The following is a 26,905-nucleotide window of genomic DNA, read 5'->3' on the forward strand; positions in this document are numbered from 1 at the left end:
ACCACACAAGCGGCTCGTAGTGAATTTATTTATTTCTCGTTCAGCTACAGGCAAAGCGTGATACACTTACAAACATCAACATAAAACTTTAAATTAACATTAACATTCATTTACAATAAAGTTTTCAGGGTTTCCAGCCACAAAAGTGCTTGGTCACTTATCACATGTATGTCCATCAGATTTCCTCCCTTAAGTCCGTGTACGTCGCACTCAACTATATGCTGCATGGTTTGACTCTCTCCGCACTCACAATTGGGGTCCTGGGAGAAACCCCACTTTTTCAACAAATATCCGCACCGACCAACACCTGTCCGCAGACGATTTAGAGTTACCCACACTCTACGTTGGAGTTGGAAGCCTGGAACTCGTTGAGATGGGTCCTCAATAGGGAAACTGTTATTCACTTTGCTTTCCTGCCATTGCTGTTTCCACAGGTTATCGATATCAATCTGTTGTTTGAGTTCTTTCCAGAAGGGATTTCTTGACATCAATCTGTCAGGGGGAGGAGGTAGGTCCCTGAACTTTTCTTTGTACCTCTGGATTGCTCTTTCACGTCTAATCGAGGGTGGTTCGATATTGGCAAGGACGGGCAGCCAAGGTTTCGGGGTGGGTCTTACTGTTCCTGTTATGAGCCTCATTGTCTCGTTAAGTTGCACATCAATATATCTGACATGCCTACTGCGGGCCCAGATGGGTGCGCAATATTCCGCTACACTATACAGAAGTGCCAGTGCTGATGTGCGTAGAGTTTCAGTGGAACATCCCCAGGTTGTTCCTGCCAGTTTCATTATGATGTTATTTCTTGTTTTCATTTTTTGGGCGACTTCGTACAGGTGGCTCTTATACGTGAGAGTGCGATCTAGCTTAACACCCAGATATTTTGGCGTTCTATCGTTTTTCAACAATTTACCTTTTATTTGCACTTTTAGCTCACGATTTGCATCTTTGTTACACAAGTGCATTATTGATGCCACGGATTTAGTCGGATTTACTTTGAGGTGCCAGTTGTCATAATATTGTTGTAGTCGTTCCAGATCCCTGTTTAAAATTTCTTCCAGTTCTTCGAAAGTGTTGGCGTGAGCCGCGATAGCGATGTCATCTGCATACATAAAAGAACGAGATTCCAGGTTTGGGATGTCCGCTATGTATAAATTGAAAAGGCATGGAGCCAGCACAGACCCTTGGGGGAGACCATTTTGTAGTGTCCTGTAGCTGGTTGTTTTCCCATTCAGAGATACCTTGAATCTCCTGTTTATCAACATATTTCTGACTAGATCTATGATCTTCTTGCATTTCACGACTTTTGACAGTTTATACAGTATCCCTTTTGTCCATACGGTGTCGTATGCTGAGGTGAGATCTAATAATACCATGCCCGTTTTCTTTTTGTTTTGGTAACCTCTTTCAATGAAAGTGGTTGGGCGAGAACTTGGTCGCAACAATCTCTTCCTTTTCGAAAACCGCCTTGCTCTGGGAGAAGAGCAGCTTCTATTTTACTTTCTATTCTGCCTAGGATGACTCGTTCAAACAGCTTGTAAGTGGTGCACAATAAAGATATCGGTCTATAATCTTTAGCATTCTCTCCTGTTTTCCCTGGTTTCTGGATGGCTATGACTTGTGCGTTTTTCCATTGATTTGGTAACCGGCTGGTATCTATGATATTAGAGAAAAGAGAAGACAGACATGCTCTTCCCTTTGGCCCGAGGTTCTTCAAGAATTCTGGAAGAAGGCCGTCACAGCCAGCTGCTTTACCAGGTGACATTTTCTTTAGTGCTATATTTATCTCTTCTTGTGTTACCCAGTTCGCTAAACCTGCTTCCTCCTCGCTTGCATCTAGCTCTTCATTCATCAGTTGGTGCAGTTCTTTTTTCTTCGAGGCGGAGGCATGGATTCTGGATGTTTGTAGTATAGAAGAGCATATCTTGTTAGGGGTCATTTTATTATTGATGTTCCGTCCCTTGAATTGTGCTCCGCCAAGTTTCCTCAGTAGACTCCAGCTCTTCTGAAATTGCTCGTAGTGAAATTGCGTGCTTATGGAATGTCGTCTCAGTTATGTGACTGGATTTGTGATTTCCTGTCAGAGAGGTCACAGTTTGTAGTAATTGACGGAAAGACATCGAGTAAAACAGAAGTGATTTCTGGCTTTCCCCGATGTGGTGTTATAGGCCCTTTGCTGTTCCTTACCTATATAAACGATTTGGGAGACAATCTGAGCAGCCGTCTTCGGTTGTTTGCAGATGACGCTGTCGTTTATTGACTAATAAAGTCATCAGAAGATCAAAACAAACTGCAAAACGATTTAGAAGAAATATCTGAATGGTGGGAAAAGTGGCAGTTGACCCGAAATAACGAAAAGTGTGAGGTCAGCTACATGAGTGCTAAAAGGAACTCGTTAAACTTCGGTTACACGATGTATCAGTCTAATATAAAGGCCGTAAATTCCACTAAATACCTAGGTATTACAATTACGAACAACTTAAATTGGAAGGAACACATAGAAAATGTTGTGGGGAAGGCTAACCAAAGACTGCGTTTTATTGGCAGGACACTTAGAAAATGTAACAGACCTTCCAAGGAGACTGCTCCACTACGCTTGTCTGTCCTCTTTTAGAATACTGCTGCACGGTGTGGGATTCTTACCAGATAAGACTGACGGAGTACATCGAAAAAGTTCAAAGAAAGTTATGGCAGAGAGTGTCACAGAAATGATACAGGATTTGGGCTGGAAATCATTAAAAGAAAGGCGTTTTTCGTTGCGACGGAATCTTCTCACGAAATTCCAATCACCAACTTTCTCCTCCAAATGCGAAAATATTTTGTGGACACCGACCTACATATGGAGGAACGGTCACCACGATAAAATAATGGAAATCAGAGCTCGTATGGAAAGATATAGGTGTTCATTCTTTCCGCTCACTATACGAGATTGGAATAATAGAGAACTGTGAAGGAGGTTCGATGAACCCTCTGTCAGGCACTTAAATGTGATTTGCAGAGTATCCATGTAGATGTAGATGTAGACACTTGAACTTTTCTGCCAATCCAGTTATATTCTCTGGGCGCTGGTTTGATGTTAGTTATAAATTCCCATTCTCTAAACAGATCTGGAGGCATCTCTTATCCTCTTGGGTGTTTAATTAATTGATTGTCTTAGTGGCGTTGCCGAAAGAATCGCAAAGATTGCAAAATCTGCGAGGGCTAGGTCCGTTGGCAGTGCCTAACTGCCCCTATGATTGAAAGAGGCGTTACGAATAGAAAGCGATGAGAAAAACATCTCAGACAATAGTTATTAAACTTGTATGGGATAAAGACCCCATCCACTGAAATGTTACAGACCTATTTGCTTATCAAGCACCTCGCACAAGGTATAGAAGCGTCTGTATAATGACTGGTTGCAGCCTCACGGGGAGCTCTTGGTGCTTAACCAGTGTCAGTATGATTCAGGAAAAGGAAGTCTATAGATGACGTAGTGAATTGAGTTCTTCAGCTCGCAGAAACTTCGATGCCGAAATATGCAATTTCTCTCATTGTTGACCTCTCAGGAGCCTGTGACAACCTTCAGTGGCCTGTGATGTACGTCCCCTCCACGATCTCCGGGTCCACAAATGCCTGTACAAGATATCGTCGATAATCAGTGGCCCCTAATGCACGCCAAGGAAATAAAAAGTCACTAAGAGCTGTTTACAAGACAGTCTTGGATGTTTGAAGCCACATCATAATATCAGCTTCCCTGGTGTATTCACTTCGTGTTTCTCTGTAATAGGTGAATGATATCTGCATTGACCATCACAATAACTGACTGTAGAGCAACGTTTGACAAGAACAGTTCAGCGAATCACTTCTTGATAGTGATAGCGTTAATTCCTGAATGGCAGTCACTGCTGATTTCGTTACACCTAAATACAAGTTTGTTCCCAGATAGAAAACAAAAATAAAAACCAGAATACAGAACAACTAAGCCTTTTACATCAGGTAGTTTAAAACTGCCAATATCACCATTCATTTGTCGGTAGGTTTTTCTAGAAGTATTCTGATTCACCCATGTTTCAAAAAGGCAATACGCTGTAGAATTACCTTCATCTTTCCAAGGAATTGATCCCGTGCTACTGATGTGTCACTTTGCTATACTAAAAATCACGTTATATAACTGTTTTAATATATTTAAAACTAATATATTTTAAAACTCTTTGCATCGACGAAATACGATATTATTCATCATTTTAACAAGTTGACATGATATAAAGTCCACTGAATTTACACAAATTTCATACACGGAGTGCCTTAAAACTTTCATGTATAATGATTGAGTTTTGTTACTTGTTTCGTGGGATTTGGTTGCCTTTCAGGTGACAGGGAGCTAATATTTTCAAATGTTCCTACACCCCTGACACAATTCGGTTATAAGTTTTTTACTGACCACTAATGGTGCTACAGTCCGTTCTCGTGTCTTCCAATCGTCATGAATAAGGGCTCACTTTCAGTTTCAAGTTCGAAAAAGTTGTAAACAGATAATTAAGCACTCTCACCTGAGAGTAAAACACTTAACTTGTATTGCCGTTTCTTTATGGATCGCACTAGTTCATTACAGACAAACGTTATTAGCTATATGACCAAAGAAAATGCCACCAACTGTTGAGATGCAAAGAATAGTTCTGTCGCACAGTAAAAGAAACTGTACTGTTGCGATGCAAACTGACATCGCAGTTTGAAGGAGAGCAGTTCTCAGCTAGGCTCTCGTAAAGACAATAAATGTTATTGGCTGCTGGTGGATTTGAAGGGGGCTAACCAGAACAGCTAAAAATTGGATCGCCTCCTGATCTGAAGCAAACTATAGACACCAACAAATCTCCTTTTCCGCTAGCTTGCGGAGAAAGTTGTTAGCCCAAAGTAACTCGTATTAGCAGAAGTAAATGTCTTTACTGACGCCCTGTAGCTCTGGAATATTCTCCCTGTCCCGCATAAACGGACTACAGAAATAATTAAATTCAAGAAATAAACTTGTTGTGTTTACAGCGACTTCTTCCAATGTATGCTAGAACTAAGGGTTAATAATTTATGGAAATTAATCACAAATGAATGACACAGTTAATTGTAAAAAACTTTTCAAACAGAGAATATTTAGTCAGTGTTAAAGACTTCGCACATTGTCTGCAAATTAACTTCCTGATGTAGATCAGCCCTTGGACCGCAGGTAAATAATATAAGTAAGTACGAATTCTCTTTTGGAAGTAGCAACAGCCACAATAAGGAAACGAAAGGTGTCTGTAAAGTTTTACTGTTGGATGGATCTGAATGAGGTACTTTTATTTAAATGGTACTACTTCAAGGACGTTAGGAGTTTCATCTTAAGGAAAACACTGTAGGAAGGCAAAAACTTCATAAATGCATGGCAGACGGGAATAAAGTCTTAAAAGCGTCAGTGTAATTCACTGAAGTATCAGAATGGTGACTCGAAGGTGTGAAATGGTCTGTGCAGACACAGATGAAATGTTTTTAGCTCAGCGGTTTTAGTAAGACAATGGTAATGTCATCTGGAATAGCTCTTATGGAAGGTGGACATTTGAGGTATTTCAGAACATCAATGGCGTGCCTCATTATATGAGATCAGATTGTTCAAGATAAGGTCGACTTTGTCTCATTGATGACCACAGCGAAAACTCCCAGCACGAATTCGGCGCGTGATAAGTTCTGCTTCATTCGGTTTCTTCACAACGTTGGACATCCCGTGTTTCTCAGAACGCTTAGTCTTCCATTGATTGTTTGCTGATTATAGCATCCAACGTATCTCCACTTATTCTACTGCCTATTGATGACGGAGACTTTCCATGAGTACGTACAAGAGATAATTTGCGCAATGGATATTTTAACACTACTGACACTTATACGTCCCCCAGTAGGAGTACGTTATTCTCATTAATCATGTAAATTGTCATGTGAAAACCTACCCGTTTCGTAATATTATGCTGTGGATACGATAAAATGTCAGGATAAGCCGACAAAATCCAGTCCTCCTTTTCACGAATAAATTATAAAATGTACACATGGACCTGAAAATACTACGCAGAGACAGGAAAATATTATGTGCTAAACGATAAATGCAGTGATTTTCATACATTTATTCATCATAAGAAAACAATTTAAAAAACTAAGTAAGGATTACAAATCTCAGGTTCTCCCTTTATTAATACTGGCCCATAAACTGTCCGGCTGTGCCCCATAATGCACCCGCGATCTGTGATTAGGAGCGGAGTAACTGACACCCCCGTATAATAAGTAGCAAGAAGCAGTATGAAACCTCAGTGCCGAACGGAGTAGAACGCGTGATTCACCGATGTAAATTCACTTTCACACACGCCGGTGCATAAGCAAGATCACCGTAATGATCAGAAGTCATAACCGCAGGACTTCTCGCCTCAGCGAGATGACAGCGAAATTGTACTTCACCAAAATTGCAGCCGAAGACGTCCGTCGACTGCCGTGGACCTCCAAGACAACCCTCCTGCTCCACGACCCCGTAACGACTGCCTCCTTTTTTCTAATCTCCTCTTTTCGCTGCTCAAAATCTTTTCTCCCCATTAAATTTGGGTGGCGGATCATCTTTCCGGAAGGCGCTCGTTTCTGAACGCCGACCAATCCAGATCGACGTTTATGGAAGTTCTTTCTATGTCCGTAGGAAAATACGCAAATACCTGCTGCCATGTGTTTTTGGCCGACCAGGCCGCATTCTCACTCGTGCCCGTCGGACACGCGTTCCCGTTCTGCAGCTGGTCCAGCTTATGGGCGAGTCCCGTGGCTGTGCCGACCTATTGTCCGAAGGAATGTGTGAGCTTCCTGTGTCCTTCCGCTCTACCACGGACTTCACAGCTCTGCTTGTTCCCCAGTCACCCAACATGCAGACACTATACAATAAATTAAGTGTACTAGACGATGTTAGTCGCATACGTGTTTTTAATGAACAAGCACAAAACTGTCTTCTCTATCAATGAAGGGGCTTACTTATGTCGTATTGGATGCAAGCGCGGTTTCTAAGTTGTAAAATAACGCCACCTTACAACCAAAGTTGTTGATCATGGTGAGAAATTCCTGATGAAGCCGTGAAGTTAGTTTATGTGCACCTTAGGTCATCACCCGGTATAAGACGTGCTGAAGTTGTTCAGACAAACCAAGATATCCCTGATACTGGAATGCCGCATTTACATTTGATACAGATCAAGTATAATTTACAAATCCAGCAGATTATCTTTACAGAATTTTTAAATACACTCCTGGAAATTGAAATAAGAACACCGCGAATTCATTGTCCCAGGAAGGGGAAACTTTATTGACACATTCCTGGGGTCAGATTCATCACATGATCACACTGACAGAACCACAGGCACATAGACACAGGCAACAGATCATGCACAATGTCGGCACTAGTACAGTGTATATCCACCTTTCGCAGCAATGCAGGCTGCTATTCTCCCATGGAGACGATCGTAGAGATGCTGGATGTAGTCCTGTGGAACGGCTTGCCATGCCATTTCCACCTGGCGCCTCAGTTGGACCAGCGTTCGTGCTGGACGTGCAGACCGCGTGAGACGACGCTTCATCCAGTCCCAAACATGCTCAATGGGGGACAGATCCGGAGATCTTGCTGGCCAGGGTAGTTGACTTACACCTTCTAGAGCACGTTGGGTGGCACGGGATACATGCGGACGTGCATTGTCCTGTTGGAACAGCAAGTTCCCTTGCCGGTCTAGGAATGGTAGAACGATGGGTTCGATGACGGTTTGGATGTACCGTGCACTATTCAGTGTCCCCTCGACGATCACCAGTGGTGTACGGCCAGTATAGGAGATCGCTCCCCACACCATGATGCCGGGTGTTTGCCCTGTGTGCCTCGGTCGTATGCAGTCCTGATTGTGGCGCTCACCTGCACGGCGCCAAACACGCATACGACCATCATTGGCACCAACGCAGAAGCGACTCTCATCGCTGAAGACGACACGTCTCCATTCGTCCCTCCATTCACGCCTGTCGCGGCACCACTGGAGGCGGGCTGCACGATGTTGGGGCGTGAGCGGAAGACGGCCTAACGGTGTGCGGGACCGTAGCCCAGCTTCATGGAGACGGTTGCGAATGGTCCTCGCCGATACCCCAGGAGCAACAGTGTCCCTAATTTGCTGGGAAGTGGCGGTGCGGTCCCCTACGGCACTGCGTAGGATCCTACGGTCTTAGCGTGCATCCGTGCGTCGCTGCGGTCCGGTCCCAGGTCGACGGGCACATGCACCTTCCGCCGACCACTGGCGACAACATCGATGCACTGTGGAGACCTCACGCCCCACGTGTTGAGCAATTCGGCGGTACGTCCACCCGGCCTCCCGCATGCCCACTATACGCCCTCGCTCAAAGTCCGTCAACTGCACATACGGTTCACGTCCACGCTGTCGCGGCATGCTACCAGTGTTAAAGACTGCGATGGAGCTCCGTATGCCACGGCAAACTGGCTGACACTGACGGCGGCGGTGCACAAATGCTGCGCAGCTAGCGCCATTCGACAGCCAACACCGCGGTTCCTGGTGTGTCCGCTGTGCCGTGCGTGTGATCATTGCTTGTACAGCCCTCTCGCAGTGTCCGGAGCAAGTATGGTGGGTCTGACACACCGGTGTCAATGTGTTCTTTTTTCCATTTCCAGGAGCGTAGTTTTAATTCGAAATATCGATCACTTGGTATACTAGAAACAATTCTAATGTGACCATAAAAAAGGAAGAATTTAGTCGCTTTTCGGATGGAAGTAACTGAACAGTCACTACCCAGAATGTCTACTAGTGTCATTACAATAATCTCTGTTAAAATAGTCTGTCACACCTTTATCCGAGGGCACGAGCAAAAGCGTCTTCTATAACGGTCGCACGGTGTTGATGTGTACTTTCCAGGTTTCACTACATCCGAGACGAAACTCCTATTGGTCAGTTATTTTAAAATAGTAGAATCCGACGATCTACATGACCATTGCAATACTAAGGCAGTATTTGTGCTACTTTTATCTGGAAAGTACTGGCAGAATCCGACGTTGTGGACGATAAGTTTGGAGCAGAGGAAATGTAGGAACACACGAGTAAGTACTGACATTTTGACCTATCTTAAGACAGATTAAAGAAAGGCAAATCTGCATTCACAGCATTTGTGGGTTTAGAAAAAACTTTTGAAAATATTGACTAGAAGACTCTACCTAAAATTCTGAAGGCAGCAAAATGCAGAATGCAGTTATAAGATTCGAAGTACATTAAAAGAAGGTCGTAAATGAGAAAGTAATGAGAAAGAATGGATGCCGTTCTATCAGTGTATTGAACAGGCAGTAAAGGAAACCAAAGAGAAAGTTGGAAAGGTCATTAAAGGTCAGAGAGAACTAAGAAAATTTAGACTTGCCGATGACATTGTAATTGTGGCTGAGATGGAAAAGGGACTGGAGTATTAGTTGAATCAATTGAACGGGATGGATAATGTTTTGAAAAGAGTTTATAAGATGAACATGAAGCTTACGGAGTGTAGTCGAATTAAATAAAGCGATGATGAGGGAATTAGATTAGAAAATAAGACACTGAAAGTAGTAGATGACTTTTGCTATTTGGGCAGCAAAATTACTGACAATGTCCGCAATAAGACGCTATACAATGCACAGCGGCAATACCAAGCAAAGCATTTCTGGAGAAGAGAGCTATTTTAACATCAAATATAAATTTAACTGTTGGGAAGTTTTTACCGAAAATATTTGTGTGGAGCGTAGTAAGGAAGCGAAATGTAGACGATAAGGATAGAGGCAAGAAGAGAATGGAAATTTTAAAAAGTGGTGTCACAGAAGAATGCTGAATATGAGCTGAGTAGAAAGAGTAAATAATGAAGAGGTACTGAATAGGATCGAGGAGAAAAGAAATCATGGCACAATTTGACTAAACAAGGTATTGGTTGATGCGATTGCAAGGCATCAAGGAATAGTCAGTTTTCGATGAATGAGGAATACAGTCAACCGGTCGCGTAAAGTTTATTGCAATAAGCGTTGAAGGGGTTTCGAACAAACATTGAACTGAACATTTAGCGGCCAATTTCGATGGCAATTAAAGCAGTACTGAGCGTGCCACCTGCTGGGTTATAGTTGCGTGACATATACTCAGCAGTATGAAATACGTGACTGAAGTAGTAATACATCAGTGTAAGTGTTTTAAATAGAACATCTGCACACAGTGTATTAGCAAGGACATTATAAATGAGAATACAAAAGTAGTAAAATAATTTTGTTTAAATATGAACAAATGGTAAAAGTAATAAAATAATTTTGTTTAAATATGAATAAATGGTTTTCTTGATAGATTCCATGGGAATGATTGTACCCCACGATAGCGATGTAACTCGTACAGAGAGGTCAGCAGCGATCGTAATGTCATCTATCTTTTATATTGCATTGCAGAGCCAGTTCTCCACTGACAATGCAGCTATCATCAGTGTTATAAATACAAGAATTAGACATAGAAACAGTTCATTGATCAACGCCAAATCACAGTTGTACACAGTTACAATTCCACAATTACATACCGTTATAAATCGTCACGTAGACTGAACTTAATTATAACGACACATATTGCAACCTAACTCAGGCATGTACAAGCATTAATCCAAATAACACTGCTGTTTACAAGTTAAGAATGTAAATTATAATCTTACACCGACTCGTTAATCCTGGTCCAATGTTTTATGGAAACAAATTATATATCTATCTATTTCAAGATAATTGATTAAGTGTAACATACAATTCGTAATTATTTTTTAACTGACATGCCTGTAGACGAAACTGTTTTTTATTACTATTGTTATTAGAATTCAATGTATTTTTATGTATACAAGAATTATGTTAACCCATTCTTTTACATACTGACATGAAAAAAGGGGGCGTTTGCTCTCCCGTATGACGTAATATAACACCTGTCATAATGATTTTTTTAATTTATATGCCTCTATACAAAGTTTTATTTTATTATAATTACTAATTGAACTACCTGTATTTGTATTTTTATTTGCATAAAAGTTTTGAGTGTAACCCATCCTTTTACATATGGACAAAAAATTGGTCTGTGTTGGCTGTCCTTTATGTCATAATCTAACTCTTGTCGTAATGATTCTTGTCATAACGACTTTTTGAACTGTGTGGCTGAATACAACATTGAATTTTCTTGGTATTACTATTTCAAATCCCTGTATTTTTATGTACAAGTTGTTTTACATGTGGGCAATGAACAGAAGGGGTTGGCTATCCAGCATTACATAAACCTATGTTAGGTCTGTGGATTTATAAACAGTGGACTCAGTTGGACTGATGCGGTACTTGCCTGAGTTATGTTAGAATGTGTGTCGTTACAGTTATGGTCAGTCTACATGACTACTTACAATGTTATATGAATGTGGAATTGTAATTGTCTGCAACTGTCACAAGGGTTTTTATCGATGTGCTGTTTCTGTATCTGATTCTTGTGTTATTCGTATTCATAGCACTGGTAACAGCTGCTCTGTCAGTTGAAATTTGGATCTGCAGTGCAATAAAGAAAACAGATACTATTACATCCGATGCTGACCTTCTTTTTGTTCTGGATAAAATGATTAATTACAAAAATATATGTGCTGGTGAAAAATTACATAGCAGGACTTTAACATGATATTACAAAACACAAAAACGAAAAATATTCTTTATGTAAAATCTGCATAGCCAGATTACAGTGCCGTCTGGTGTGATGTCATTAAGAAAATACAGAAACCGCCAAGCAGAGAGAAAACAACGTTTCCGAAATGGAAGTGCACACAAACATAAGCCAAAACACCATCCAGTTGCGAGCAAAGGCTTAAAGCGTTTCTCAAGTGTAGTTGTTCATTTAAAATAAGGCCATCTTTACTGGTTATATATCTAAAGATCTGAAATGCTTCCAAGACAACAAGCTTCCACCCTTTCTTCTCTCTATACAGAATCGTCATTTTGTCTACTCCGTTTGGATCTTGTCTCGATGTTAATAAATGCTCCGTGAAAGTGTCGTTATGAACATTGGTAACCTTCTTTCTTAACAGCTGTTCCCTGTACTTTATGCTAAAGGCCCTACAGGTCTGTAAATGTAAAACAGCGCACACGTATCGCAAACAATTTTGTAAACTCCTGCGCAACTTAAAGAGCCGTTTGAAGATTTTAAGGTTTGGATCAATATTTTTTTGGAAAACCGTTATTTGTGGAGACGACAACTATGCATCCATATGTCTCAACCAACAGCCACTGAATCCTTTACGACCCATTACCTAAGTAAGGTACTGCAGTAACATTTACGTAATCATTATCCCCATTCTGGGAGTTACCAAGAGTAGTGACTCCTTTAACAGTTTTCGCTTAGTTTTTTTCTACGAATGAAGGTTCACGACCATTATTACAGGCTAATATTTTAATTTAATTAATTTTTTGCTTTAGTTTAACTGGTGGTAAAGATGTGACTACAACGTGACGAACAGCTGAATGAAATAAAGTTGTATCGTGGCACCGAGGACATGTCGAATAAGAAGGTACGAAAGACGTCAAAAGATACTGTCATCTGTTAGGGTAGAATTGAGATCCCGAAAATTAAACTCACGATTTACATTTTATAACTAGGAAGTGAAAATCGTGAGCTGAATTGTGGACGAAGTGGCACATGGGTAGGGTTTCGCTGTCACTCACACGTCACTCCCACACGGGAATCGTTGACTGACTGGCGAAGCGTCCCTGCACAGTGTTACAAACAACATGCTGTAAGGGTTACAGATCCCTGTTCAGTACTATGTAGGGCATTTAAAACGTGTACTGTACAATGTCTTTTTCATGGCAGTTTCAAGAATCGAAGCAAACCGTTCCACATAATTGTTTACGGAGAATTGCCGCTTGCCACTGATTCCTCTGACTATTTCTGCAGTAATGACATCATTTTTAAAGAAAATCAGTAAAGCTGATTTACTTTTAAAAAACTCATGCATTTACCATTGCTTATTAGTGCTACGCAATTGTAATTTGAGTGGTTATGGTTTTCTACTATATAACCCAAGGCGTTAGAATCAAGATTTTACTGCCAAAGTGTATGAGAATCACACAGTTGTCCAACAGTTATATCAAGTGTCAGCAGAGGTACCGCAGCACGATACCGCTGCTTGCAGGCGTTTAATACGCGTGGACAGTCCACCTGCGTTCTTATTCTCTACAAAGCAGTATTGTTAAGACATTTAGGTCAGTACTACATAGTTCTATATCATCTATAAAAAAGTGCCTTGTAATGTGAGATATTCCAAACATCAGTCACAGCTCATTCGTATTGAGGAACAATACTAATAGCATTCAGAATCCAGTTAAAGTATATATGAAAGAGCCAACCTCTACACGACAAATCACATTCTTCTAACCTAACATCAGTAATAAAACGACTCCAAGGACCATACTTGATTTGATGCACACCATGAAAAATTGGCACATTTGATGAAATGACTTTAAGCTTAAATGGCAAGATATTAAGAGATTTTGCTACATTTAACCAGCTAAAAATTACAAATACCTTCTTCAACAAGAAAGACATAAATAAATACACCCGAATTGCAAGGGATTCACACTCTAGTAACTGATTGCGTAATAGCTAGTAAAAAATAAGCTTTCACATTCGAGATACTCATGTATTTAGCGGCAGTGACACAGACTCTGATCACTTACTGGTTGCTTCAAAGACTGAAGTGTGGGAAGATGAAGGAAACAGACAAGCCTAAAGAAATTCAAAAACTGAGGCATGAAATTTTAAGTTCATCTTCTACAGGAAGAAAGCATAAGGAATTTATACCAACAAAGACTCACGCACGAACTGCAAATGGTTGGCACTAAAGACAGTATTGAAGAAGAATGGGGAAGGTTAAAACCAACACTGTGGAAAATAGCTAATGAGGCACTAGCGAAAAGTAATGAATTAAACAGAAAAGGGGTCTGAAAAAAAATGGAATACAGAAATAGCTAACAATATTAAAGAGAAAAATGCTTTAGTGCCTATTTACAAACACGAACAAATGAAGCGTGGGAAATATATAATCTCGAAAAGAAATAAAACAAAAAGTTTGGTAAACAGATAAAAGTTGTAAGGTGCAACGGTCTTGCACCTTACATGAGCCCATTTAACGTGACTGTAATCACTTGACGAGCACTTTAGGTCAATAAAAAACGACTGACAGCGGCGCAATCGCTTTGTAGATAAGTTGTTGTTTGTTGGAGTAATACTCTAAATTACGGTGTAGGAAATCTATGTGGAAACGCATCGGCACACTGGCTATTAATACAGCGAGAATTACGCGATTTTGTAATTATAAGATTTTGCAGAGATGCAGTATGCGAGACAGAGCTCGGTTACCTCCCCAGCTTGCCGGCGAAGTCCACAGCCTGACGGTATGAATGGTGAACTGGGAAAGTTCTGTAATCCGTTTAGAGAGGCCACAGCGGCCGCCAGCCTCTGAGGGATGTGCGGCTGCAGGTGTTCAAGTGTTTACCAAAACAGAACAGTGGATAGCTGGACGGGCTTTCCTGAGGGTGCTCTCGCCTATGTCCCACTAATTTTACGCCTTCGAGTAACTCAAGTGGGGCAGGCCAGGAGATCCGAATAACAAAAACTTTCAATGCAGGAGTCTGCGTTCGCCACGACGGGGAACCTTGCCGGGAAAATCTAGAGTGGTCTCTTAGAAGAAAAATTCCAGTAAACGTGTTATTTCGCACAGCCGTCCTTCTTCCCAGCTGGCGTGGGCGGAGTTTACTTGTGAAATTTTATAGAAAGGGTAGAATTGTGGAAAAGAGTTCTATTCCCAGGCCGTACATTAGTCGGCACTGGCAAACTGGGTATTTTGGCTGCTTCTAGTAATGTGATTCGCTCGGTAAAAGTTGAGGTGGGAAAACGGAGGTGAAGAGCGATCTTGCTCGACTCCCTGTAGATGTCTTCCGTACTGAGCTCTCATACTGAATGTTAGCCGGCCGAAGTGGCCGTGCGGTTCTAGGCGCTGAAGTCTGGAACCGCGAGACCGCTACGGTCGCAGGTTCGAATCCTGCCTCGGGCATGAATGCGTGTGATGTCCTTAGGTTAGTTAGGTTTAAGTAGTTCTACGTTCTAGGGGACTAATGACTTCAGACGTTGAGTCCCATAGTGCTCAGAGCCATTTGAACCATTCTTGGGAGGATGTTAGCCAAGTCGTCTCCCATCTTGGTCTTTCGCTCTGAGAGGGCCGCGCCAGCTCTTTGGTTCCAGGAAGATTGTTGCAAATAGGTAAGTTTACGGACAGCGGTCTGATGTCCGACTGTTGTAGGAGTGTACTTTCCGAGTCGCCACACGCCGATCGCACAGCCGCGCCATCGCCGTCGGAGACCGCCGCTGCAACAGGAATATTACGGTGAGATCGATCCCGCTTCGACCTGTGTTAGGAGTAACGTTAAATAGTTGGATCACGTGCAGTTCCTGTTTCCACAGATGTTTCACGATACATTGGGGTGTAGTGGTTCTTCATATTTTACGTTTTGTGTCGATGTCAGTCGGTCAGCCAAGTTATAAGAGATCGCGTTTTGGACCGATTTTAACACAGTTCACTGCCAGTGCCAGTTAGGAGGATAATTTGTAAATTGTTCATTGTGTTTTATTCAGCATTGATCTGAAGGTTATAATAAAATTATTGTGATTCAGTAGAGCCCTTACTTTAAGTAGGTGATCCTGAATTCACCCTTTTGCTTTATTTTATTTTTGTGCCTGTGTTTGATGTCACTGAACACCCTAAGTGCTCGTGATCGTTCATGTTTGAAAGTAAAAATAGGTGTGATTTATCGTCAACACTACCACCTCAGATTAATTAGGGGTGACAGGATTATATTTAAATCTAGCATTATCCATTTTTGCGTACAGTTCCACTCCCAATTTCTCTGTAAGTTGCTTGTCAGGGGCGAACACACGCAAAATCGGACAAGCAGCGGGTGGGGTGTTACAAAGTTTAATAAAAAGATACCATAAGGAATCCCGAAAAGCATTTATTGCTACTGTTGAGCATGACATTCATGGAAAACATGGTATAGTGTTTAAAGATATAGTGTTAAAACCCATGAAACACATGAATAAAATAGGAAATATACTGCAAAGATTAACATAATAAATTAAAACCAATGGATATACTATCACAGAAATTTGTAGTGTGATAAAGATAGTGAAGAGAGGTATTACATAAAAAATGAATCTTCAGAGCTAACAGACAAAAAAGAATTAAAAGCAGCCTTAAATGTAAAAAAAATAAGAAAGCTACTGGTCTGGATGAAATTAATCAAACATGGAGGAATAATTTTAGAATTTTTGTTCCTCCATTTTTTACGTATATATCGCATGAACTATTCAATATACACAGCTAAAGTTATGTCTATATGTAAAAAAGGCAGTAGTAAAGATGCTGGAAATTACACAGGAATAAGTTTACTTAATGCACGATATAAAATTTACAGGAAAATTCTTAATCAAAGATTACAAACTATCGCCGACTGGATAGCGTAAGAAGAACGATCAGGCTTCAGAAAGGAACGCTTGTGTAATGATAACGTATTTATAGTAAGACAAATAATTGAAAAACGTCGGGAATTCGGCTTAGAAACGCGTGTACCATTTATTAATTATGAGAAAGCGTTTAATAAGGTAGGAAGACCCCTTTTATGGTAAATATTAGAAACAGATGCTTTTCCTAAATATTTTATCAATACCCTAATGAGTTTATACGTAAATATGAAAATATTTGCAGGTTCAGGTTCGAAAATGTTGGATGAAATTTTAATAAACCAGGGAATTCGACAAAGATGTAGTCCAACAGCCGCTCTATTTATTATCACCCAGCTATTTTGAGCCTCAGTCCTTCTGCGTGCTCCTGTCCAGAGCTAAGTGTTTCAAGCTTCTCTTTGACATATGACACCAGTACCCATTTATTTAGTTTGATGAACATATATCCTTCTACTTGTTCTAGTCACCATTTCTACTTCGGTAACCATTGAAGTTATAACTGTCTCATAATCATTTATACCAATTTTAATGTGAACATCTTCAAAGAGGTTAGGTCTATTAGTTACCATTAGATGCAATATATTGTAAAGTATCTGTTTTAGGTAATTTTCAGAGAACTTTTAATAGGACGTCTTATTGCGCCCACTACTAAAAATCTTGGAATTTTACCAATTAAACGTTGCAAGATTAAAATCTCGATAGATGACAGAATGGTTGGGAGATTTACTAGTAGGAAACTGACATTTTCTTACAGTTTCCGGTGCACCAGAAGGTTAGTCTGTTGGTCGATAGAAAGATTCAGTTACTACCTTTATGTCCACCTTTCACACCAAGTATTGCCCAGACAATCTCCTATGCAGCTTCAGTTTCCATCTCGACGGATCTGAGTAGCTTGTCTACTACAACAAATACACCACTTCCATTTCCCATTAACCTATCCCTTCGATAAAAAACTTAAATTTTTCCAAAAAATCTAATTGTTATCAATTTCAGGTTTTATCCAGCCTTCTGTACCTGGTATTACGCGAGCTCGCTTGCTTCATTAGGATAGCTTTAAATTTTGGCACTTTGTTGCTAACGCTTGAGCAATTAAACACTAGGATTTTAATAGTCTCGCTTGTAGGAATCTCTCTTTCCTTTCTTTGGATCTTAACACCAATACGTGTCTGCTACAGGTGTTGTTGTCTGGACTGGATGGAAATTCTCCTAATCGACAAAAAACCTCGTGTGCACCCCACACGCAGAGGACTCTATAGTTCTCAACCTAGCTTTTTACAGAACTTCTGAAGTCTCTACTACAAGCCGTCCACTCGATTCAAAACCGAAGTGTAACCATCAGTTCTGTGTCTACTACAAGCCGTCCACTCGATTCAAAACCGAAGTGTAACCATCAGTTCTGTGGCAGTGCTGCAAACTGAGAGCTTGCTGAGATTCCTCAAGTAAGATCTTTCAACAAAACGTCTTTCAGCACGACACTGATAAAGCGACAGTTCGCTTGTACTCTATGCTTTGTCCCCAAATGAGCCACTGCTTCGATTGTAATGTAGAGGGGCACTAGACCTTTTGGACACTCAGCTTGGGACTTCTCTGATTATCTGATTGGCGGATGCTTGAGATGAAGGAGTAAACATACGAGGTCTTTACACGCGCTAGATTGGTGTCTGGAGCTTCTCAGACGTCATCGGAAAGACAATGTCGATCTTATCTCTGGTGGTATCATATATGGCATTAAGCGGCGGAAAATGTGAAGTACTTCAACTTGTATTCCACTATAAAAGCCACTCTAACATAACTTCGTTGTGTCAGTCTGTTATAAACTGAGGAACTCTACGTACTTCTGTTGTGTCATCACTGGCGGCTTCAGAAATTTGAAGCATTTGTTGATGAAAAGGTGCGTCATAAGAATCGTATCATAGAATTAGGTATTACATTTATAATAATCCAGCTATTTAATGTTTAGACAACTGATGTGTTGGCTTATTACACATTCACAACATCATATATTAAAGTTGTATATCAAATTTATCATTCTTCTTCGTTTTGTTCTTTTAGTACTGTCTTCTTATAGAAGTTTGGCAACATGTTTAGTATATTCTTCTCTTCTATAAGTACCTTTTCTTCAAAGGTAAGGTGCTTCAAAAAGTTGTTAAGAGTAATTTTTTTTGAATTGGCTACCAACTTAACAGTTTAACGCCACAGTGAAGTATTTAGTCGTCGGTCAGATCTGTTCATGCGAAGGTATGTATACATTTCAGTTGCCTTTATTCATGAACGATGTCTTAACAGCGCAGGTTCCTACCCCGTACAATGTACTGATACGACTTAACCCTTCACCATTTGCCAACAGGTGTTACGTTGCAGAGCACGACTGCATACCAGATTCGTAAGTTTTTCTATTGGTGTCCAGTCATTGGGGATTCTGCTTTTCAACTGTCAACCAGCAGCCTAGGTATTTCAGTCTACTTACCCTCTCTGGTATGCTCCACACAAATTGATGATCCCATTGTCTATTCTTTCTGCTGACCAAAGTTTTTATTTTTTGGAAACTTATATTTAGTCCGACTTTTTACTGGCGATGTTAATTCTGTCGAGAAGGAATTGTAGGCCTTATAAGACCTCAGCAAGTGTTACAGTGTATTCAGCATAGTGTATAACATTCAAGCATTTAACATTAGTTCTGAGTCATTTATTGACATCATACAAAGCATTCCGGAAAACTGCTACAGAATTTAAGTTGATGTGTGCTGGAGATAATCCGCATCCTTGAAACTTCCTGGCAGATTAAAACTGTGTCCTGTCCAGGATTCGAAACTGAAACCTTTGCCAATTTCGGATCCCAGTCCGTCACGCAGTTTTCATCTGCCGGGAAGTTTCAAATCCGCACACACTTCGCTGAGGAGCGAAAATTTGTTCCGGAATATAAGTTCTCAGCTGATACCTTTCAGCATTCTAACGTCGTCTGAAAATTGGCTTCTTACCATGATTCGGGTCATTCTTTGCAGTGAAGTTGTTTAATTATATGATTTGATGTTTGACGTTGTCAAACACTTTCTCAAAATCGATAAAGCAAGCGAAGGACGTTTATCTACGGGTAGAGACTTTTTTGAACTAACACCTGTTTATGAAACAGGGCATCTCTTGTTCCGAAATCGCTACTAAATCCGGACTGCGTTTCGTTTATGTTTCCATTTATTTTTCTGTGTAGAGGGCAGTGCAGAATTCGCAGAACACATTCAGAGCAGTATTAGCATTAGTCTTCCTTGACAGATTTATGAAGATGGGTTTAAACCATTCTACCGGTATATTCTCAATGTTGTAAATGTTACTGAAAAAATTTAAGAGAATTTGGTCTTTATTTCATTTTGCAATCATAAAATAATTGTGAAATATCGGGACCGTAAAACAATAGTTTCGTTTTTATTATCGAAGCATTTTCTGTTGTCAGTCACGATATAATTTTTATTTATCTTACATTCAACGTTCTTTGAGATTTAATTTTATTCCCATGTCCTTTTTTACTCAAGTGCAGATAAAATTAAAAAGCGCTTGGCAATAGGAATTATTTTCTGAAACGTTTAGTGCACAAGATGAACAAAATTGGTAAAAATCATGACTGTTAACAGTGAAGCAGTTTGATAACAAAAAAGAAATTATTCGTCGTTAGAGAGTGAGTCAGCAGTCTCGTTGACAGCGCAGTCACTTTTTTCGATGTAGGCTTATTTACATCAGTCTGCGGAGAACAAAGTTGTTAATAACAATGTTTTTGCTATTATCGAATTGGCTCCCCACACTGTGGTGGTACACTTCAATAGTTCATAAGGACTCGGTGCCAGTTAAATGTTGCCGCAACCCTACAGCTTCCATCGAGGTTCTCAGGTTCTCTGTGAGAGTGCCTGTTAGCAATATGAGAAACCGACACCTCGTCTTTATAGAGTTTGGCTTCAGTGCGGTACTGATAAAAGATTTCGAGTGGTTGAGATATATGTCTTGGCCTGCTGTTGCTCTGTCTACAGAGTGGTAATGATAATTTGCTTTTTACCTGCCATACGTGCGTCAGTACTATAACTTTCAAGATAAGATCAGATAAATAATGTCAGATGACAGCTAAAGATTAAGAAATTGACTTGCACTCGTTTTCTATGCATTCAAAAGGATATTCGTAATATTCGTAGTACAAGAAGGGGATGCCAGAATGGCCTGCAAATGTCCGTTCGTGGACTTCGTGCAGATCTTTGTTCAGTCGTCTGGGAATTCTAAGTCTGTCATTCCTGTTGATCAGATTATGGTCTCCTTCAAAAGTAACCTCTGCCTTCATTCAGTAAAGATTAGAGAAATAAACGGTTTGCATTTGAACCACGCCTCCATTATCATTTCAAAGGAATATGTGCACAATTCTGTTGTTTAACTTGCAATATGATTCTAACAGAAATATTTATGTTGTATATACAACCTTTACATACGCAGTCTCCGACAGTCACAGATATAATTTTCTGTATGTCTTTTAGTGATGATACAGTTTGTTAGATGGGTGCGTAAACAGTATTCGAGTATATGCTCGTGTACACCTGGGTTAGCACGAATACGTGTCATGCTATAATAAAGCAAAGCTAGAGGCTGCAGAACGCTGACTATATTTTTTAATTGAATTTATTGACCTTTAGCTTGCACCATACAAGCAGCTCATACTTTCATACTCATAATATTTGTTTGTTTGCACGTAGTACAGTGAAAACATAGTTACAGATAGACCAGTACTACATAATCAAGGGTTACAGAACACTTTCGTGCACCTCATTGTTAGAAGCGTATATTTGGGGCAACGGTGAATCTGCACATGGCGTTGAGAAGCCAGTTTTGCTAACAAAACCGTCACTCAGGTAGCCAACGTGTGACCAGGCCTACAAGTTCTTGTAGAAAGCATTGTCTTAAAAACTGTGCCAATGTTTAATATTAATGGGAGGCTCATGGTCAAAGGTAATGCCAATTATTACCTTTCCGTGAGAAAAATTCAACGCAAGTGGGGCGCTAAAACTATTTAGTCTAGGTGCTGTAATTGTCTTCCTTGGAATCTCCTGAATATCTAAATACTCCTGGACTGGGGGAGGAAGAATTCTAATGACCCACAAGCACCCAGTCTGTGCACATGATCGCCGCCGCTTGGTTCTACGACCGTTGATGGACGCGCCACGGCTCAACTATATCGAAAATTCAGGATGAGGTTCAGTTCTCAGTCTCTTTGTGCACGACACAGGGCTTTTAAATGGAATGTGACGAAGTTCACCTCAGACATAGTAGGCATCCACCTTTCTATCGCCAGTAGTCGTATATGTCAAAATGACAAGCGACGCCGTCCGTCCTGACGAACTGTCCAGGTATGCCAGCGGCCTCAAGTTCAAACACGCCAATGGACACACAGCAGCGGTCATCGTCGATCATGTGGGGCTCGGATTAAGTTCTCTGTTCGTCTTCACCTACATCTAAAAACATATTCCGCAAGCCACCGTGCAGAGCGTGGCGAAACGTACCCTGTACCACTACTAGTCATTTTCTTTCCTGTTCCACTCATAAACAGAGCGAGGGAAAAAGACTGTCTGCACGCCTACGTATGAGCCCTAATTTCTCATTTCTTATCTTCGAGGTCTTTACATCTACATCTACATCTACATGATTACTCTGCAATTCACATTAAGTGCTTGGCAGAGGGTTCATCGAACCACAATCATACTATCTCTCTACCATTCGACTCCCGAACAGCGCGCGGGAGCCGGCCGGAGTGGCCGTGCGGTTCCAGGCGCTACAGTCTGGAACCGAGCGATCGCTACGGTCGCAGGTTCGAATTCTGTCTCGGGCATGGATGTGTGTGATGCCCTTAGGTTAGTTAGGTTTAACTGGTTCTAAATTCTAGGCGCCTGATGACCTCAGAAGTTAAGCCGCATAGTGCTCAGAGGCAGGCAGCGCGCGGGAAATACGAACACCTAAACCTTTCTGTTCGAGCTCTGATTTCTCTTATTTTATTTTGATGATCATTCCTACCTATGTAGGTTGGGCTCAACAAAATATTTTCGCATTCGGAAGAGAAAGTTGTTGACTGAAATTTCGTAAATAGATCTCGCCGCGACGAAAAACGTCTATGCTTTAGTGACTTCCATCCCAACTCGCGTATCATATCTGCCACACTCTCTCCCCTTACGTGATAATACAAAACGAGCTGCCCTTTTTCGCACCCTTTCGATGTCTTCCGTCAATCCCACCTGGTAAGGATCCCACACCGCGCAGCAATATTCCAACAGAGGACGAACGCATTGTATGTTATCGGCAATAGAATAGCTCGGCAGTCAGCTTCAAATGACGGTTCTCTAAATTTTCTCAATAGGGTTCCTTGAAAAGAATGTCGCCTTCCCATCTGAGGTCTCGAAGCATCTCCGTAACACTTACGTGTTGTTCGAAACTACTGATAAAAATCCAGCAACCTGGTTCTGAATTGCTTCGATGTCTTTCTTCAGTCAGCCTGGTATATATCTCAGACACTCGAGTAGTACTCAAGAACAGGTGGCATCAGTGTCCTATATGCAGTCTCCTTTACAGCTGAACCACGCTTTCCCAAAATTCTCCCAATAAACCAAAGTCGACCATTTGCTTTCCCTACCATAGTTCCCACATGCTCGTCACATTTCATGTCGCGTTGCAATGTTACAGTCAGATATTTAAACGAGTTGACTGTGCCAAGCAGGACACTAGTAAAACTACATGCTTGCTCTTTCTACCCATTCGCATTGACTTACATTTTTCTATAGTTAAAGCTGGCTGCTATTCATCACAGCAACTAGAAATTTCATCTAAGTCGTCTTGAACCCTCCTACAGTTATTCAACTTCAACAGCTTACTGCACACCTACTCTACTACGTGATCACTCTGCTATTCACAATAAAGTGCCTGGCAGAGGGTTCAATGAACCACCTTCATGCTGTCTCTCTACCGTTCCACTCTCGAACGGCACGCGGGAAAAACGAGCACTTAAATTTTTCCGTGCGAGCCCTGATTTCTCTTATTTTATCGTGATGATCATTCCTCCCTATGTAGGTGGGTGCCAACAGAATGTTTTCGCAATCGGAGGAGAAAACTGGTGATTGAAATTTCATCAGAAGATCCCGTCGCAACGAAAAACGCCTTTGTTTTAATGATTGCCACTCCAATTCACGTATCATGTCTGTGGCACTATCTCCCCTATTTCGCGATAATACAAAACGAGCTGCCCTTCTTTGTACTTTTTCGATGTCATCCGTCAGTCTCACCTGATGCGCATCCCACACTGTACAGCATTACTCCAGAATAGGGCTGACAAGCGTGGTGTAAGCAGTCTCTTTGATAGAACTGTTGCACCTTCTAAGTGTTCTGCCAATGAATCGCATTCTTTGGTTTACTCTACCCACAATATTATCTATGTGATCGTTCCAATTTAGGTTATTTGTATCTGCAATCCCTAAGTATTTAGTTGAATTTACAGCCCCCAGATTTGTGTGACTTAGCGCGTAATCGAAATTTAGCTGATTTCTTTTAGTACTCAAGTGAATAACTTCACACTTTTCTTTTGCAGGGTCAATTGCCACTTTTCGCACCATACAGATATCTTATCTAAATCATTTTGCAAGTCGTATTTATCATCTGATCACTTTACGAGACGGTAAATGACAGCATCATCCGCAAACACTCTAAGACGGCTACTCAAATTGTCTCCTATGTCATTAATATAGATCAGGAACAATAGAGGGCCTATAACACTTCCTTGGGGAACGCTGGATGTTACTTCTGTTTTACTCGATGACTCTCCGCCTATTACTACGAACTGTGACCTTTCTGACAGGAAATCACGAATCCAGTCGCACAACTGAGTCGATACTCCGTAGGCACGCAGTTTGGTTAGAAGACGCTTGTGAGGAACGGTGTCGAAATCCTTCTGGAAATCTAAAAATATGGAATCAATTTGACATCCCCTATCGATAGCACTTATTACTTAATGAGTATAAAGAGCTAGTTGTGTTTCACAAGAACGATATTTTCTGAATCCGTGCTGACTATATGTCAATAAATCGTTTTCTTCGTGGTACCTCATAATGTTCGAATACAGTATATGTTCTAAAACCCTACTGCAAATCAACGTTAGTGATATAGGCCTGTAATTCGGCGGATTACTCCTACTTCCCTTTTTGGGTATTGGTGTGACTTGAGCAATTTTCCAGTCTTTAGGTACGTATACAACGTGGTTGTATATAATTGCTAAATATGGAGCTATTTTATCAGCATATTCTGAGAGGAACCTGACCGGTATAAAATCTGGACCGGAGGCCTTGCCTTTATTAAGCGATTTAAGCTGCTTTGTTCCACCGAGGATATCTAATTCTATGTTTCTTATCTTGGCAGTTGTTCTTGATTGGAGTTCAGGAATATTTACTTCGTCTTCTTTGGTGAAGGAGTTTCGGAAAACCGTGTTTAATAGCTCTACTTTAGTGGCACTGTCATCAGTGACTTCACCGTTGTTATCGCGCAGTGAAGGTATTGATTGCGTCTTGCCACTGGTGTTCTTTATGTATGACCAGAATCTCTTTGGGTTTTCTGCCAGATTTCGAGACAGAATTTCGTTGTGGAAATTATTAAAAGCATCTGGCATTGAAGTACGCGCCATATTTCTAACTTCTGTAGAACTATGCCAATCTTGGGGATTTTGTGTTGCTTTAAATTTGGCATGCTTTTTTCGTTGCTTCTGCAACAACGATCTGACCCGTTTTTTGTATCATGGGGATCAGTACCATCACTTATTAATTTATGTGGTATGTATCTCTCAATTGCTGTTAATACTATCTCTTTGAAAACATTCCACAACTTTTCTACACTTACATGATCAGATCGGAAGGAGTGAAGTCTGTCTCTTAAAAAGGCGTTAAGAGCATTTTTATCAGCTTTTTGAAATAGATCTACTTTGCGTTTCTTTTTGATGGTTGTAGGTGTTACGGTATTCAGCCTAGCAGCAACTGCCTTGTGGTCGCTAATCCCTGTATTCGTCACAACACTCACTATTTGTCCAGGATTATTTACTGCTAAAAGGTCAAGCATGCTTTCGCAACTATTTACGCTTCGAGTGGGCTCATGAACTAATTGTTCAAAATAATTTTCTGAGAAAGCATTCAGTACAATTTCGGATGATGTTTTATGCCTGCCGCCGGCTTTAAACGTATATTTTTTCCAGCATATCGAGGGTAGATTGAAGTCACCACCGACTATAATTGTATGAGTGGGGTACTTATTTGAAATGAGACTCGAGTTTTCTTTGAACTGTTCAGCAACTATGTCTTCTGAGTCGGGGGGTCGGTAAAACGACCCAATTAATAGTTTAGTCCGATTGTCAGGTATAACCTCTTCCCATACTATTTCACATGAACTATCTACTTCAATTTCGCTACAAGGCAAACTACCTCTGACAGCAATAAATACTCCACCACCAACTGTATTTAATCTATCATTTCTGAACACTGTTAGATCGTTTGAAAAAATTTCGGCTGAACTTATTTCCGGCTTTAGCCAGCTCTCTGTACCTACAGCTATTTGAGATTTAGTGCTTTCTGTTAGGGCTTGAAGCTCTGGTTCTTTCCGAACACAGCTACGACAATTTACAACTACAATACCAGTCGTTTCTACAACTACCTTACTGTGTTTTACCTGCCCACTTTCTGACGGACGCCCCTTCTGTGGTTCCCTAAGACTCTCTAACCTAAAAAACCGCCCAGTCCCTTCCACACAGCCCCCGCTACCCGTGAAGCCGCCTCCTGTGTGTAGTGGACTCCTGACCTATTAAGCGGAACCCGGAAACCCACCACCCGATGGCGAAAGTCAAGGAATTTGCAGCCTACACGGTCACAGAACCGCCTGGGCCTCTGATTTAGACCCTCCACTCGGCTCTGCACCAAAGGACCAGTCGGTTCTATCGACGAAGCTGAAGATGGTGAGCTCCGCCTTAATCTCTGAAGCAAGACTGGCAGTCTTTACCATTTCCGCTAGCCGCCCGAAACCAAACAGAATCTGCTCCGATCCAAAGCGACACACCTCATTGGTACCGACATGAGCCACCACCTGCAGTTGGCTGGACCCTGTACTCTTCATGGCATCCGGAAGCACCCTTTCCACTTCCGGAATGACTCCCCCCGGAATGCACACCACAGCAGCAACAGCAAACAGCAGATTGCTGCTCAACTTGTCCGCCAAACCATTTCCCTGTGGCATTCCTGATGATACCCTTGTATCTGATGAGCACTCGCCGTCGAGAACAGCATACTGGG

At 41.1% G+C, this 26,905-nt stretch overlaps 1 protein-coding gene across 1 annotated transcript in view; it reads left to right on the forward strand.

Annotated features, from left to right (window-relative positions):
- LOC124606579 (aminopeptidase N-like) overlaps positions 1–26,905 on the forward strand; it is a 143,070-nt gene that overhangs the window by 2,820 nt on the left and 113,345 nt on the right. Inside the window, exon 2 of the mRNA XM_047138564.1 lies at positions 18,384–18,468. Coding sequence (XP_046994520.1) covers positions 18,384–18,468 — 85 coding nt within the window. The remainder of the gene's footprint in view (positions 1–18,383; positions 18,469–26,905) is intronic.

The sequence above is a fragment of the Schistocerca americana genome, chromosome 3 (assembly GCF_021461395.2).
Source record: "Schistocerca americana isolate TAMUIC-IGC-003095 chromosome 3, iqSchAmer2.1, whole genome shotgun sequence".
Classification (NCBI taxonomy): Eukaryota; Metazoa; Arthropoda; class Insecta; order Orthoptera; family Acrididae; genus Schistocerca; species Schistocerca americana.